This window comes from Garra rufa, chromosome 21, assembly GCF_049309525.1.
Source record: "Garra rufa chromosome 21, GarRuf1.0, whole genome shotgun sequence".
Taxonomy (NCBI): Eukaryota; Metazoa; Chordata; class Actinopteri; order Cypriniformes; family Cyprinidae; genus Garra; species Garra rufa.
The window spans coordinates 37,748,559-37,765,337 of record NC_133381.1 but is presented as its reverse complement, the minus strand read 5'-3'; the positions used below and the strand labels follow the sequence as shown (position 1 = coordinate 37,765,337).

At 35.8% G+C, this 16,779-nt stretch overlaps 1 protein-coding gene across 1 annotated transcript in view; it reads left to right on the top strand.

The window, feature by feature from the left end:
• Positions 1 to 16,779, top strand: part of arhgap5 (Rho GTPase activating protein 5) — a 49,425-nt gene that overhangs the window by 6,942 nt on the left and 25,704 nt on the right. Inside the window, exon 3 of the mRNA XM_073826720.1 lies at positions 33 to 186. Within this exon, the coding sequence (XP_073682821.1) occupies positions 33 to 186 (154 nt within the window). The remainder of the gene's footprint in view (positions 1 to 32; positions 187 to 16,779) is intronic.

Below are 16,779 nucleotides of genomic sequence, written 5' to 3'. Positions count from 1 at the left end.
AATAGCCATGTAATGTCATTTTTTTTTAACAGACAAAGTCAGCAAAGACCACAAAGCCATTGTACCCACCAACTCGTAGAAATTGGGAAAGCAACTATTTTGGGGTGCCTCTTCAGAACTTGGTCACACCTGATAGGCCCATACCTTTGTTCATTGAGAAGTGTGTAGACTACATTGAGCGCACAGGTACGTTTCCTGTTTTTTTTAAAAGCAAAATAGCATCTGGAAATGTGCAAATGCTTCTTTTAGTTCTCTTGTTAAAGGCTGTTTGAAATTGAATCTTTCTTGTGTGAGTTTACTTGCATAAAGTGATTTATGCTTGTCATTTGGGTTCTTGGCATTTTTCATTTGGTAGGGTGCAGTTTTAGGAACATTTGGTAGCAATTTGTCTTTCCTGGTCCTGAGATACTTGTGCATTTGTGCATTGCTGATTTTGTGAGCCTGATTCAGTCCATATTTTAAAGCGCAGGAAATTCTGCATGCAGTTCAAATACCATCAATGAGTGAATGAATGAGATCCATTACTCTGAGGTAATAAATTCTGACACAACAGGAAGTTGACGTGCAAGGGAGGAGGGAAGTCCGTCTGGTAAATGATTGAATGGATTTTTATGGCACGTGTTATGATGATCTAATTTTTCCCAGAGCACTTTGTTCAGTTAGATTGTGGTTTGCGTTTTCTTGGACTCTGCAAGTGCTGGGTAAACACTGAGGCCCATCACGTATCGTAGCCACGGAGTGGGTTAACATCATTTTGGGTCCTGCTGACCATATTTGGGCTCGAACAAAGTCCGCTTCATATGTGTGATAGAGGCCCTTTAACTGTGCCTGTTTGTTTGGTTACAACATGCCCTTCAGTAGCTTGTTCTGTAACTGTGTTCAATGGAAACTCTGACTAACACGGCTGTCAATAAGCCCAGCCGACCCATAATATAGCTTGAGGTTTCATTAGCGAGTAGGTGACACCCACATACCGCCGTTCAGGTTGGTTGTGGCTGCAGATCAGTGAAACTCATGCATGGATGACATGCACTTGATGTGGTTTCTTAAGGAAATTATTAAGCTGCTGTTTGTGGTTTTTATGGTGTGTACTGGAAGTGGGCAAAGTGTCTGCGGTGAGCGTAATACTAGGTCAATTTGCTGGCTGAACTGGTTTTGCTTTGTGTATGTGTGGCCATAGACACACGGAGCCTATACGTGATGATCCGAAACACTTTTTTGCTGATCTCATGTTTAGATCTCACATAGTGCTTTGTCCACAGTTAATATGCAGGACGATTGATTTTGTTGGTAACTGGCTTGATTCTGTTTGTGACATGCAGGTTTTGTTGACCACAGGGAAGCGTTTAGCTTTAGAAATTAGGTGTGATTTATGGGGCGGCGTGATATTAAAAATGAAAACTTCTTCTGTTTTTTTTGTCACGCATGATAAATAGATGATATTGAAAAAAAGGGACTAAAAACTTAAATCAAGTGTTTAAATGCTATGGGCATCACAGTATAGGCTGCAATATTTAATATTTATTTTGAGATTTGCTAAACATTACCTTTAGAGGTGTACAATATAAAAATTCTACCGATAATCTGATTAATTATTCTCATTAATAACAGATAAATGATCAATATTTAAATTGTATGCAATTATTTAAAAAGACTGAAAAGTAAAAGTTAATTTAGGCATCACAACATTATGTTTAGAACAAAAAATAATAATTTCTAGATTTCTTAAAGCTTAAATTTGTGTTATTACTGTATTTACTGTATTACATGTAAATGATTAGATGATGGCAAAGGCAATTGACGGTATTAGAAAATCCATGTCGTGGCGCAGTGTCACACTGGTGCTGACTATGACACCGGTGTACCGCCCACCCCTACCCACTGATGTATGGTTTGTTAGGATAGGACAATATTTGGCTGAAATACAACTATTTGAAAATCTAGAATCTCAGGGTGCAAAACAATCAAAATATTGACAAAAATCGCCTTTGAAGTTGTCCAAATGAAGTTCTTAGCCACGCATATTACTAATCAAAAATTGTTTTGATATATTTACAGTAGGGCTGGGCCAATAAACGATATCATATCGAATCGCGATAAAATTTATGTTAATAACGATAATAAACTCTAGACATTTTTTGCTCGATATGGATAAATCTAAGAGCCAATCACACAGCAGAAATATGCGACAACAGCCAATCAGCGTGCAGCGTGCGTGTGCACGTCAAAGTACAAAGTTCATTTCCTACCGCACTTTGCGAAGCAAACTTAACACCAGGACGACAAAAAAAAAGAGTGGAAGCAGCGACGAAAGTGAAACTAACCTCGAGTTATTATCCAAAGATGTTGAAATTGTCGACAAAAAGGTAGCACGAATTCCATTAAGTGGTTTGGCTATCTAAAAAGTGACTCTTAGCTCAGCTGAGAGTTTGGCGCGATTGTTAAAACTGAAACCGAAAGCAAAAAACGCACGCGCATTCAAAAGCAATTTTAATCCCCCTTGTTTAGAGAGTGACTCCACAATGCACGCAAATTAGGCTACATGACATATCTAGGCTGTTATTAGTATGCAGGCTATGATAGGTTGTGTATGTCTATAGCTCTGTATCATGCTTGAAATATTCGGTCTCTATTTGCACTTTGAATATTTAGAGAGTAGCCTACTTTGATTATGGCTGAATTATCTGCACTTAATACGATTAAGAAAGAGCTGTGTCGTAATCTTTTGTTATTTATACTGTAGAGTGTTTCAAAATGCAGTGGTTGCCTCTAATTTAAATAGCTCCACCTATAATAGAGAAAATAAACAATTGTGTTAATAATAATAAATAAATAAATAAATAATTGTTACAAATTATGTTTTTACAATCATTTTATGTTTACATTTTGTACATTTACTCTCATTTACCATACTCTGTCACAACTTTTATTTTTTTAATTTATTTTAGTAAGGTGTTTTAAGTTTTAAGGCCAAATCTGTAATTAGTTTTTTAATAAACTATACTTTAAAATGTAATTCAATGAACCCTTTAATTTTTGTGGCTTTAGTCATTGTTGGGATACTATTTTAAAGCTGGCAACATCAACAGCTTATATCGAAATATATATCGTTATCGTTCAATATGGGGGAAAAATTATCGAGATTACATTTTTGCCATATCGCCCAGCCCTAATTTACAGTAGGAAATTTACAAAATATCTTAATGGAACATGATCTTTACTCAATATCCTAAATATCTTTGGCATAAAACAAAAATGTATAATCTTTGACCCATACAATGTGTTTTTGGCTATTGCTACAAATACACCCATGCTACTTATGACTGGTTTTGTGGTCCAGGGTCACATTTAATAAATGTCAAATATTTACCAGTACTGCTACATTAAAACATATAAACAATATACAATAAATATTCAGTAAATATTCAATATTAGTAGTCACTACTAAGGTATAGTTCACCTAAAGGTGAAAATTCTCTCATTAATTACTCACACTTGTACAAATTTAATTTATCTTCAAAACACAAATTAAAATGTTTGTGTTCCGAATAACATGAAGGTGAGTAATTGCTGGCAGAATTTACATTTTTGGGTGAACTAATCTTTAAATATTTATTATATTTGAACTGTCCCTTTTAAAATAAAGCCGTTTTATTGACTGGGCATTTTTTGGTTCCTGTGCAAGAGGACGAGATGGCACAGTGTGCCCATGGCTGCGTCTGAGCATCGCGGGGCTCTGTTTAAGAGCTTTTTGAAAGCATCTTGCCTCAAAGAGCTGTGCAGATGAAAAGGTTCATCAAACACCCTGCCCCCCAAGCCAAACGCTCACTCCCTCCCATTTATGCCCCTCTATCTCGCTCCGTACTGCATTGTGAAACCCAGAGGAAATGATAATACTTGACTCGCTTTTTTTTTTTTTTTCCTGCGGTCAAGAACAAGTAGTCAACAATCCACTCCTCCAAACATGGTGTATGCACACACACAGTCCTTTATTTCTCGCGGCACATCCATTCTGAAAACCAAGACCCTGTGGCGTTTAAAACTGTATGGAGAAAATGGACTTTATGGATGTTTCCTAATTGACTTTCATGGCTCATTTAGGCCTGGATGCTTCATTTATCCATCAGAAGAGTACCCCCATTGTCATTTCCTCCTTGCAGGGCTTTGCAGTAATAACCCCTTCTGTGTTAAACGTTATGCATGTTTAGATATTTTTATGAGACACTAACTATGAAATAAACCATGAACTTGAGGAAGTACGTTCATAAAAAAAAGCATTGCATCAGTTCCCAGAAAATATTTCCAAGCCTTGAATAGGACTTTCACTTATTAAGCCTACATGAGTGATTAAATAAGCTGACCGCAATGCGCAATCTATGCTTTTATCCAAATTTTGTGCCAATTTTGGAAATGTTGCAACAAATAGAATGCAAATTAGGTGTGTTTTAGTTGACTTGATGTGTTCTTTACGGGTGCAGCGGTGCATTAAACAGCTCTGTGGAAAGGAGGTAATTTACAGACAGTGCTTTCTTGTTTAATTTTGCATGTTTGAATTGTTACGAACGGTTGTGCAATACAGTTGGAACATTAGCTAATTATTCATACAACAAAGCTTTTCCTGGAAATATTCAGTGGTAATGTTACAACATTTCCAGTTAAGGCTTTGGCATGTAAATATTTCCAATATATTTAGATGTTTAGTAATATACCAATTTCAGTTAGTTAATATTCCAACTAATGTGTTGTGGAATCAGAATCTTAATATCCAACTAATTAAATTTGGACTGTTAATCACTTATTTAAACAATGCGTTCATGTAAATATTTGAATGTAGAATGGAATTGGAATGCGGAGTGGAATTGGAATATTAACATATACATCTAATTGGATTTGGAATGTTAATTAACAAACAATGAAAAAAAAAAGCATTTCCTTAAAGAATATTAGAATATTTGATCCTGGACTATAAAAAACAGTCTTAAGTAGCATGGGTATATTTGTAGCAAAAATAGTCAAAAATACGTTGTATGGGTCAATTATCAAATTTACTTTTATTTAAAGAATCATTAGGATACGTAAAGATCATGTTTCATATAGATATTTTGGTGCATTTCCTACTGTAAATATATCAAAACTTAATTTTTAGTTAGTATTATGCATTAAGAACTTCATTTGAACAACTTCAAAGGCAATTTTCTCAATATTTAGATTTTTTTGCACCCTCAGATTCCAGATTTTCCAAATAGTTGTGTATCAACCAAATATTGTCCTATCATAACAAACTATACATCAGTGGAAAGCTTATTTATTCAACTTTGGATAATGTATAACTCTCAATTTTAAGAAATTGACCATTATGACTGGTTTTGTGTTCCAACGTAACATTAATTAATTGGAATTAGAATGCTGATGTCAAAATGGAGTTGGAATAAGAACTGTTTATATAGCAAACTATTTGCTACAAATAAATAGCTGGAGCTATTTTATTGTGAATGAAACATCACAACCTGTGTTTCAGTTCAAATGAAGTTGCTTTGCCAGCATCATTTGAGCGGCTGTCGTTAACATCCACAACATGGACTCGGGGCTGGTTGCAAAGCCAAACACAAAGACTTCCCTGTGGGTGCATTTTGGTCTTAACTCAAATGGAATAACTCGAATGGGCCGCCTTTGCAGCAAAACGGTGGCAGTTAAAGGCACAGAGACCATAAAATGGCAGTTGCAGTTGCAGTAGGCTATTGCAGAGGCTTCTGGCCCAAGTTTGAATGCGTTGCGAGTGGTGCAAAAGCTTTAAGAATTGCCAGGAAAATCTCTGAAATTACAGTTCCCAGCCTATGTAGCCAGATGAAAGATGTCAAGGTTTAGAGAACCTGACTTGGCCAATACACACGTGTGATCAAGCGCAGATGTTGCCCCATACGCGAGCTTAACAATACATTACCTCACCAATGACTGGATGCTACCAAGTGTGAAATAAGATATGTACCAGAGGAGCTCATAGCTGAATGGCTTCAGTATGCTTTGGCAGACTGGGTATTAGATTAGCAGAAAATATCCTGCATAAGCACAGATAGCCAACAGTTCTTAGCCGGACGTGCGGAACTGCTTTGATGAATGAAGAAAAAGGCGAGAGTATTTGTACAACAGTTAATCAGCCGGGTAATATTTCACGATCGCGACAGCGAAAGGGTTCATAAGTGTGTTTACTGACAATCTCTAAAACATCATTCTGCGATGTTGGACTGTTTTCCAAGAATGCTTGATGGATTGTGACAGGGAATGGGACGGGATTGTTTACAGCTTGTTGATGTTTCCTCTGAAGGTCTATGTTTTAGTTTATTTACTCATTATGATACTATATACAGCACTGCTTTTACTCCATAACAAATCATCAGAGAGAGATTTTTGTGAGTACTGCGGTTTGAATTGCAGCCCAAAAAAATGCCTTTCACACATGTATGACCTTGTATTTCTCGAGTCAGAAATGAGCAGTAGTTTGCAGCCTGCATTTGGCTGTGTTTCCAAACCCAGTGAGCTGCTAGTTAGACAGTTGTAGGTTTTAGGCTGCGATCTTTGTACGTCTCACCTTTACAGGGCATCCGCATTGGCCACCAGGTCACTAAAGCAAGATGCTGTGCATTTGAGGATGCTGTTGCAATGATGCACTTTTTAAAGTGACTCTTTCTCAGTGAAAAAGCAGGAGTCAGCCTTTTCAAGTCTTTAGCCCTTTAGCCCAGCTTTTCAATACGGTGCAGCTTTTTCTCAGACATAGGGATTACTTAAGTCAGGAGGGAATAATTGTCATGGCCTGTTTCTGCGGTTTGAGACCTAGTGCTGCAGAGTATCAGATCTCAATATAATGCATTGTTTTTTAAATGAGGAAGTAGATCAATCTTAGACTTATTTCAGTTGTTGTTGCTGAAAAATCACCATAGGTTTAATTTCATTTGCGATTTAATTAATTGTTATTTCTTGTTTCGATGACAGTGGCGGCTAATACGAAGTTATTTTGCAGTATTTTGGTGGAAATGGTTGTTACTATTGTATATGTTTTGTTAGGTTGTTATAATCATTAAGCTAATATCATAAGTTTGTCTGCTAGGATTTTTCTTCATTATTTCAGGCATTTAAAGGGTTTATGGTCTATTTTTGTAGTGTTGGTCAACAATTAATTGCAATCTCATCCGAAATAAAACTTTTTTTGTGTGCATTATTTATGTATACATAAGAAGTACATACATGTAAATATTTTCAAAATATATACTGTATGTGTTTTTTTTGTCTATACATGATAAATATACACAGTTTGCACACATACATAAAAAAACCCTTTTATTTTGGATCTGATTAATTGCAATTAATTGTTGCCCAGCACTAATTATTTGTTTTTAAATGGAACTTTTTAAAAAATAGCCTTATTTAGACAGTAATTGTTTATCCTGTGTACATCTGTAAAAATAAATTTGCATGGCTCCTCAGCAATAACACTTGTGGATTCAGATGGTGATTATGAATATACATATGCTTGGAATAATAACAAAAATGTCATCTTTAATAATATCCTTTATTATTTGATTATTTAAATCTCCTGTTTAAAATGAGGAAAATAGATGGGCTATAGTTGAAATGTGTTTCTATCTCTTAAGATAAAATGGATGTCATTAAATACGTGAAGATTAGTAGTAGAAATGTAACAATATTATCAATATCATGATATCGCAATAGCAAAACTGTCTCTATATTATCATGGCCGCATGACGATATGAAACGATAGTCCTACTGGGCAAAAAGATTAGTTTTTAAATACGTTTCAACGTCTTATTCTAACCTAAAAGGTCTTTAAAGTTGTGTTTTGGGGCATTATGCTTTGGCACAGTATATGTCAAATGAACTAAAACCGCAATATGGCTTAATCTCTTCATCAAATCTGTTTTCGCTACGTATTTCAAAGCGAAGTTGCACTTCGTTCAGACAATCAGCTCGTGATCCGGTGTTTTCCACACCTCAGAACGGCTCAGTTCACAGTGAATACACTGAACTTGTTTATTGCATGTGAGTTTAGTGTGCGTTTAAAAATTGAAAGATATTGTTACATCCCTAGTACTTTATGTAAACTTTGCTTCAGTCCAGTTACAGTAAGTGTTTTTCTTGAAACATTACTAATAAAATAAAGATTCTTTTGTTTACTTTATAAAAATTAGTAATTATTCCAGAGCAAAAAGATGTGTACCGTGACCAAAGAGGGACATTTTTAGCTTTATACAGCTTCATATAAACTCTTTATCAGATTAAAGTTGTAAGATTGTTTACAACAGGTTTTTCAGTCAAGTTTTGATCATGTTGATAAGGCATGAAATTTGCGTATCAAATATGATACACAGTAGATTTTATGGGGTTAGGTGTCATAAATCTGATCTGACAACTTTTTTTTTTTTGCATTTGCAGGAAATGTGGGATATTTCGGTGATTTGCAATTTGCCAGATTTCATTGTAATGTAGATTACTTGATCCAATGCATTGTTTAGGTTAATCTACAGATGAAAATGTTAATGTAAGGTGTGGTTAGTATTGCATATACCTTGACTTACCATCTGTAGTGTGTTTTAACCTTTTACAGACAGAAACTAGATCAATTTAAAGGCATGAGTCTTAATTTGTGTGCCTTCCCACGCTTTCCTTTAAATGATATGGCTAAAATAAGCATATAAAGGACGCATTTAATCTACTAGGCCTGCTTGACAAGTGGAGTTTCCCTCTTGATGACTGTAGACATGCACCTTGCTGGAGGCTTGCAGAAAGTTTTGATGACTCTGGCTTTTTCCTCCTTTGACACATCAAGGTCTCTGGCGAATGCTTAGCAATAAGTGTCCGACAACGCAAAGTCCTGTTATTCCCCTTGGCCTGCTACTGCTTGTCGTGCTTGAGGGGAGAGGATGTCAGAAGCGCTTGGCTTTGACAGGCTGTCGCCACACATCAGCCAGTGCATCTAGACTCAGGAAGTGGCTTAGAAAATGTAATGAAGGGGAGGGCGATGATGCCATAAGCTCTGGGAGTTTGTCAGAAAGCAAGAATGAAGCTTATGTACTTACAAGAAGTACAAATTCACAAGACTAACTTTTTAAGCTCCCGGCGTGCCCGATGGTCATCGTTTGGGGCTAATGTCCATGCTCACTTGGCCATGCTGGTTTGTAGGCTTGTAACATCTAATTGGCAACTGCTCAGAGAAGAATTATGTTCGGAATAGCATTTTTAGCTTGGTAGTTGATATGCTGCGCATGGTTTGCACATTATTTTTGTATGCATAGAATACCCTGATGACCTTCTGTTCTGATGGGAATCTCTTTAATGAGTCAGTCTAAAGATGTATTAATCAGGGCTTGGAATTAGAAGCAAAAAAAGTTGCAATCTTGTATAGTAAAAAGTATCCCTTTTCTTTTGTTTCCAGTGTGAAAAAGGAACTGGAAATAGTATCAGCCCTCTTTTTTCCAAGATATTTGATCAGATTTTGAAGAGTAAACCTAAGATTTCTATTTAGTTCAGGTTTAGTTTTGCATATTGCATGTTTAAATTTATGCATGCTTTTTTTTTCTTCCCCAAAAAATATTTGATTAAATTTGCAAGAGTAAGAGAGTTTTTTTTCTGTTTTCTTTAGTTCTTTTTGTGTAGCTTTGTGCTTTTTTTTTTTTTTTTTTTTTTTTTTTTTTTGCTTTTGTTAACCCATGATGTTCGGTTTGGTTTTTTGTTTGCTTCATTTTTGTTTTGTGTGGCGTTATTTGTTTATTATTTATTTTGTATTTTTGTTTAGGTTTGGTTTAGTTTTACTTTAATTTTTTTTTTGTGTGGCTTTGTTTTACATACTGAATTTAAAACACAGTAAGCAGTATACAGTGCAGTAGGCTATATTTTGCCTGCTAATTTATTGTCAGACATTAACATGCATAGAAAAACATTGTTTATGCTTCAGCTTTTGAAGTAAGAATGTAGCAGTAATGCAACTTAAGTCAACACATTAAAAAGAACCATCACTTTGGTTTTTCGTGAAACACACCTACTCCCAAAAGGACACGCTATCCTGCACTGGTTATGCAATTGCAGTCGTTTGCGGATTAAAAAAAAAGACTATTTTTAAGCATATCCCATCTGTTCATGATGAATTAGAGATGAGCTGGAGCGAATGATGCCGTCACTGTTTGCTGAAGGACAGATGTCCTGGGTCTGCCAGTCAGTCCATGGTCGAGCTGACCACGGCTCATCTGCCGACACATTACACATGCATTACTGCTTTAAGTACAGACTTGAAACCATGTCGCTGTAGTGGCCTCAAAACCAGCCCTTGATGATAATTCACTCTGAATAATTGAATGCATGGTTTGTTGTTTGTCTTTTTCAATGGTTTTGTTTTAAGTCTGGCTTCTTGCATCTGTTCCACAAACAGCTAGCTTATTTTCATCATATCAGAATTAAGTCCATCAGCCCGCCACGCACCTGTGCCGCTCGCCTCAGATATTCTGCGTTAAATCAATGCCACATAGTTCTTAGGGGATGCCGTTTAGCTGCAGGCAGTAGATAAGGCCACTCGGCTCTGCTAAATCCTCTCGACTGCCATGAATTTCTCATGGGGCTAAACACACGCAAACCCACCCCTCTTTGATAACAGCCAACTTGCTGTGCTCACAACTTAGATTGGACTCGTTTTATTTTAAAAGCACTTACGCCACTCATGCAGCTGTCAACTCAGCATGACTAAATATGTCAGGGCTTAATTTTTAACCACTTTCAGACAGTTGCTTGACTCTAGAATCTAGACATCTAAGCGTTTATGTAAAAAGCATAGGCTTGAGGACCTTACATGCCACTGCTTGGCCTAAAAGCAAAGCGGAGCTTATAGGGATTTCTTCCGACATCATTTTCCATCCCTTTCAATCCTTTGCATTTTTTTGCAGTTTTTGTTTATAGTTACTTCAAAGGAGTTCAACCAAAAATGAAAAGTGACAAGTCTGTCATCATTGACTTGCTTTTATGTCGTTCCAAATCTATATGACTGACTTTCTTTAGTGTACTGAAGAAACAAAAGTAGATATTTTATAGAACATGCAGATCATTTTATTTATTTTTTTGATAAATGAAGAGCTTTCAAGCTTCAAAATGGTTACAAACAAGGCTTGAAGTTCACTTCTAGAACAAAAATTTGCAGATAATGTACTCACCCCGTTGTCATCCAAGATGTTCATGTCTTTCTTCAGTTGTAAACAATTGTTTTTTTTTGAGGAAAACATTTCAGGATTTTTCTCCATATAGTGGACTTCTATGGTGCCCCAAGTTTGAACTTCCAAAACGCAGTTTACATGTGGCTTCAAACAATCCCAACTGTGGTTGTAATTGATCCCAGTTGCGGAAGAAGGGTCTTATTTAGCGAAACGATTGATTATTAATATTTTTTATTTACTATTTATATACTACCTCAAACGCTCATCTTGTCTTGCTCTGCATGAACTCTTTTGAACTTTCTGGTTCAAGACAGTTAGGGTATGTCGAAAAACTCCCATCTTATTTTTTCCCTCAACTCAAAAATCATTTCAAAATCACCCTACATCGCTGCAGAAGTACCGACCAAATGTTCGCAAAGTGAACATGCAAAGAAGATCAAACACCCTTAACAAAAAAGGTAAAACAGCGATGTAGGATGATTTTGAAGTTGAGGGAGAAAATAAGATGGGAGTTTTTTGACATACCCTAACTGTCTTGAACAGGAAAAACCAGAGTTCAGGCAGAGCAAGACAAGACGAGCGTTTGACGTTAAAAATTATATAAATGTTATTAAAAAAATAAATAACCGATCGTTTCGCTAAATAAGACCCTTCTTCCTTGGCTGGGATCATTTACAACCACATTTGGGATCGTTTGAAGCTGCATTTAAACTGCGTTTTGGAAGTTCAAACTCGGGGCACCATAGAAGTCCATTATATGGAGAAAACAGGACAACTAATCTGAATAAAATATCTAATTAGGGAGGGGCCATAATTCCGGCAAGAATGATTCTGATTTTATTACATTTGGTGCAAACGGCAATTGATAATGGATAATGTTTTGACAGTAGTAAGGTCATGCAAGTTGAGGAATTTCACAAACTGTCTGTCTGTGAGACCGACTCATGGAGAAATCAACACAGCTGCACACAGAAGAAACATAGTTAAGCAACATGACTTAACCAAGAGAGTGCAGTTTTCCCTGAAAATTTGATTTAGATTTTATGCATGAGTTCAAATGAGACGTTAATATACATTTTAGTACAATTTTGTCAGTGTTGTCTGTTTTTGCCTTGATTTGGTTAATGAAAATAGTTCAAAACAAAGATCACAAGAGAACAAATTACACAACTCTGAGCAACTTACAGCCGTGTTAATGAATGATTCAGTGTTTCTTAAAGGAACACTCCACTTTTTTTGGAAATAGGCTCATTGTCCAACTCCCCCCGAGTTAATAAGTTGAGTTTTGCCGTTTTGAAATCCATTCAGCCGTTCTCCTGTTCTGGCGATATCACTTTTAGCATAGCTTAGCATAGATCATAGCTTAGCGTAATAGTCAAGGAAGTTTGCTGCCGTAATATGGCCGAAGCAGGCGGAGTATTATCAGAAATGAGTTCCCAGCTAGTTTAGCATTTGCACATGTGCTGCGTGGTATTACTGCTCCTGCTTCAGCCTTATTACGGCAGCAAACTTCCTTGACTATTACGCCGGAATGGGAGTGTAGTTCCTAATCTTATCAGCCTAGAAAATTGAAGCTTTGCATTTCCATCGGTCTTAGTACACGATATAACTACAGAAGAGTCAAGTTTTAAATGGGACAAATATCGAAACTCGTTGGTCATTTTTGAACGTGATGCTATTGGTCTAATAGGATTCAATGATCTATGCTAAGCTATGCTAAAAATGATATCGCCAGAACAGGAGAACGGCTGAATGGATTTCAAAACGGTAAAACTCAACTTATTAACTCGGGGGAGTTGGAGAATGAGCCTATTTCCAAAAAAACTGGAGTGTTCCTTTAATGAATCATTTGATGAGCCTATGATTCACTAGTCTGTTCATTTAAGACAGGCACTTGCTTCATTCTTGAATGAATCAGCCGTCTGAACTAATCATTTGAAGGCATGACTCAATGACTTCTACAATTGGCGGTTTACTTTCATATTTAAAAGTAGCTTATGTTTGCATTTTTTGTAACATTTCATATTTTTATGTGACCCTGGACCACAAAACCCGTCATAAGGGTCGAAATCTGAAAGCTGAATAAATACGTTTTCTATTGATGTATCGTTTAAGATAGGACAATATTTGAAAATCTGGAATCTGAGGGTGCAAAAAAAATCTAAATATTGAGAAAATCGTCTTTTAAAGTTGTCCAAATGAATTTCTTAACAATGCATATTACTAATCAAAAATGATATTTTGAGATATTTACAGTAGGAGATTTATAAAATATCTTCATAAAACATGACCTTTACTCAATATCCTAATGTTTATTTGACATTAAAAGAAAATTCAATAGTTTTGATCCAAACAATGTATTTTTGGGTATTGCTACAAATATACCCATGCTACTTAAATCTTGTGGTCCAGGGCCAAATATATATAAAAAGCACCATTTATGGATTTTAAATACCAAGCTCATAACATTTATTTATACTGTTGCAATTTTGCAATGTAAATGCTTTCATGCTACATTTTAGCATCATTAAACGTGTAAATGTGTCTAAATGCCACAATAAGTGAAATTATTAATTAAATATAAGAATTTGAAATGAAAGATGACGCATTTAATACGGTTAGAGAAAATGCCCTTTAAATGGGCAAAAAAAAGAGACCTGGAAATCAATTTAAAGAAATTTTAATACACTGTAACTTCAGTCAAACAAAACTATTTTCCAACAACAAAATTGTGGCGTTTAAATTTTAAAATGTAACTTATTCCCATGATTTCAAAGCTGAATTTTTCGCTTCATTACTCCAGTCACATGGTCCTTCAGAAATCATTCTAATATTCTGATTTGCTGCTCAAAAAACATTACTGTTTTTATTATGTTGAAAACAGCTAAATAGAATTTTTCAGGTTTCTTTAATGAATAAAAAGCTCAGAAGAACAGCATTTATCTGAAATTAGAAATCTTTTGTAACATTATAAATGTCTTTATTATAACAAAAAGAGATGTCAAGCCCTGGTCACAAAGTAGCATAAAAGAATCATCTGTAAAAGAAGAATCAGAATAAAAGACTAATAAAGCTATACATTAGTTCTGTGTGACAAACAGGTGAAATTTAAGATATTTCCGGATATCTTCTCTTGCCAGTGAGCTGATAAAATATCCTTAATCTTAATCTTATGAAACTACAAGAATACTTTTTGTGTGCAATAAAACAAAAATAACCACTTTATTCAACAATTTCTTGTTGCATTGTGGTGCATCCGTGAATGTGCGTCGAAGATTTGAAACGGAAGAGAAGAAATTGTTGAATAAAATCCTTATTTTTATTTTCTTTGTGCAGAAAAAGCATTCTCATAGCTTCATAACTTTAAGGTTGAACCACTTATGTCACATGGACTATTTTAACAATGTCCCGTCTATGCAGGGTCAAAAAGCTCTCGGATTTAATCAAAAATGTTAGAATTTGTCTTTCAAAGCTAAACGAAAGTCTTACAGATTTGGAACGACATCAGGCTGAGCAAATGATCACAGAATATGCATTTTTGGGTGAATTACCCTGTTAACAAAAGAGGCATTGTCAACACGTTTTTTCTTGCATGGATTTAGAAATCAATAAAAGGAGAGCTGATACGCTTTGATATTTTCCTTCACATCTGCCGCTTTTGATTTATAGGCGCCAAGAGCTGCAGGGAAGGGCAATTATTATCACAGTAGTGTGGAAATTGATGACTGGACTCGGATTCTTGCAAGGGTCGATTTCCAGTCCGGCTTTTGTTTGCGAAGTGACTAAGTGACACTAATGCTGGCATTTGAGGCTTGGCGTCTCTCTTCGCACGATCAACCCTGACCTGAGTTTATTTGCTAAACCTCGTTAAGTATATTGAAACCCTGTGTGGAATAAGGTTAATAAGGGTTGGTATATTTTTAAACCCGATTTCCTGTGGAATGAGCGTGCGAGTCGACGCTTCCCCTCTGCTGATTTATTATGGTGTGTTAGTGCAATGCTGAGGCAATAGCCTCGAAACTCACGTTTGCCCCCCGCTAACACAATCATACTGTATCTTGTGGAGCATTTCTCCACCAGGCGTCTGCGCCGAAGGATGGAGGTTGGTTTAGAGAAGCACTTTGCCTTCATGTCTATTTGTGGACCCTGATATTTGGTCTTGAACTCCACCGTGGGGGTGGGCGTTATGGCAGAATAATTAAGCAGATGGTGTCAAGTGATTTTGTATAATGGTTTAGCACCAGATGCACATGATCTTCTATGTAATCATTTCTCTTGATTTGAATGGTTAGGGGTTATTGGTGCTCTCTCATACTGGAAAGATGGATCGGAAATCACTCTGAGTTCCTTGGCAACACTGTAGCTCTGTTCCAAAACTTAGTGGGCTGCTTACATAGGCAGCATCCTATCTGGTATTGAACTTTAGTGAATGATTTAGAACGGGCTACATGGGCAGCAACACACAACATCAAAGTGCACAATTGATTCCATTCCAATCTCAACTCAATTTATGTGGCTAAGCTGACAGCGCTGTAATATTATTATTATTATTATTATTATTATGCATTATTTATATATGGTTAGATCTAGGGGTGGGCGATATGACCTAAAATTAATATCACAGTATTTTTCATCTTTTGAACGGTGATGGTATAATATCACGGTATTACTTTTTTTGGTACATTTTGGGAGGAGTAGCCTGTCCTGTCCCTTTAGTATGTGAATAAAGTTAATATTTTTTATAATAAGTAAATGGTAGGTATCCTTATCAAAAACAGACATGGGAGAGTATTATGCATTCTCAACATATTTATTTTGCAAAAAACCAAAAGATCTTACTTAACAGTGCACAGCAAAACAAAAATTATTTTTTATTGAAATTTAATTTCTGCAATATTTAAAACCTTTAAATAACTGGGGGACATCAACCCATGGCAACAGTTTAAAAGTAGACCAATTCTGTGGGGAAAAACGCGGACTTGGCAACCCTGCATCCAACACGAGCTGCTGGGGTTAATGTCATTGCACACATGAGTACGCATAATTTTTGTCTGAGATTTTTGCACGTTAAAAAAAAACACGTTATGTTAATCAAGTTTACACACTGCCTCTGAAACTTTCGTCCGTCATAAATTCGGATCGTGTTTGATTTTCTGCATTTTCGCATCCATAATAAGCATTTTGATAAGGATGGTGAATATGAGAAAACTAAAAAAAAAAAAAACCTAGTTAGATCTGTTCTTTTGAGAAATGTGTATATATTAACATTTTTATATACATTATCGTCAACGTCGACAATAAAAATTTGTAGACGATTTTTGTTGTCGAATATGATCTTATGACCTACACTACCAGTCAAAAGTTTTTGAACAGTAACATTTTGTTTAAAGAAGTTTCTTCTGTTTACCAAGCTTGCATTTATTGGGTACAAAGTACAGCAAAAACAGTAAAAATTTGAAATATTTTTACCATTTAAAATAACTGTTTTCTATTTGAATATATTTTAAAATGTAATTTATTCCTGTTATTAAAGCTGAATTTTCAGCACCATTACTTTAGTCTTCAGGCCAGG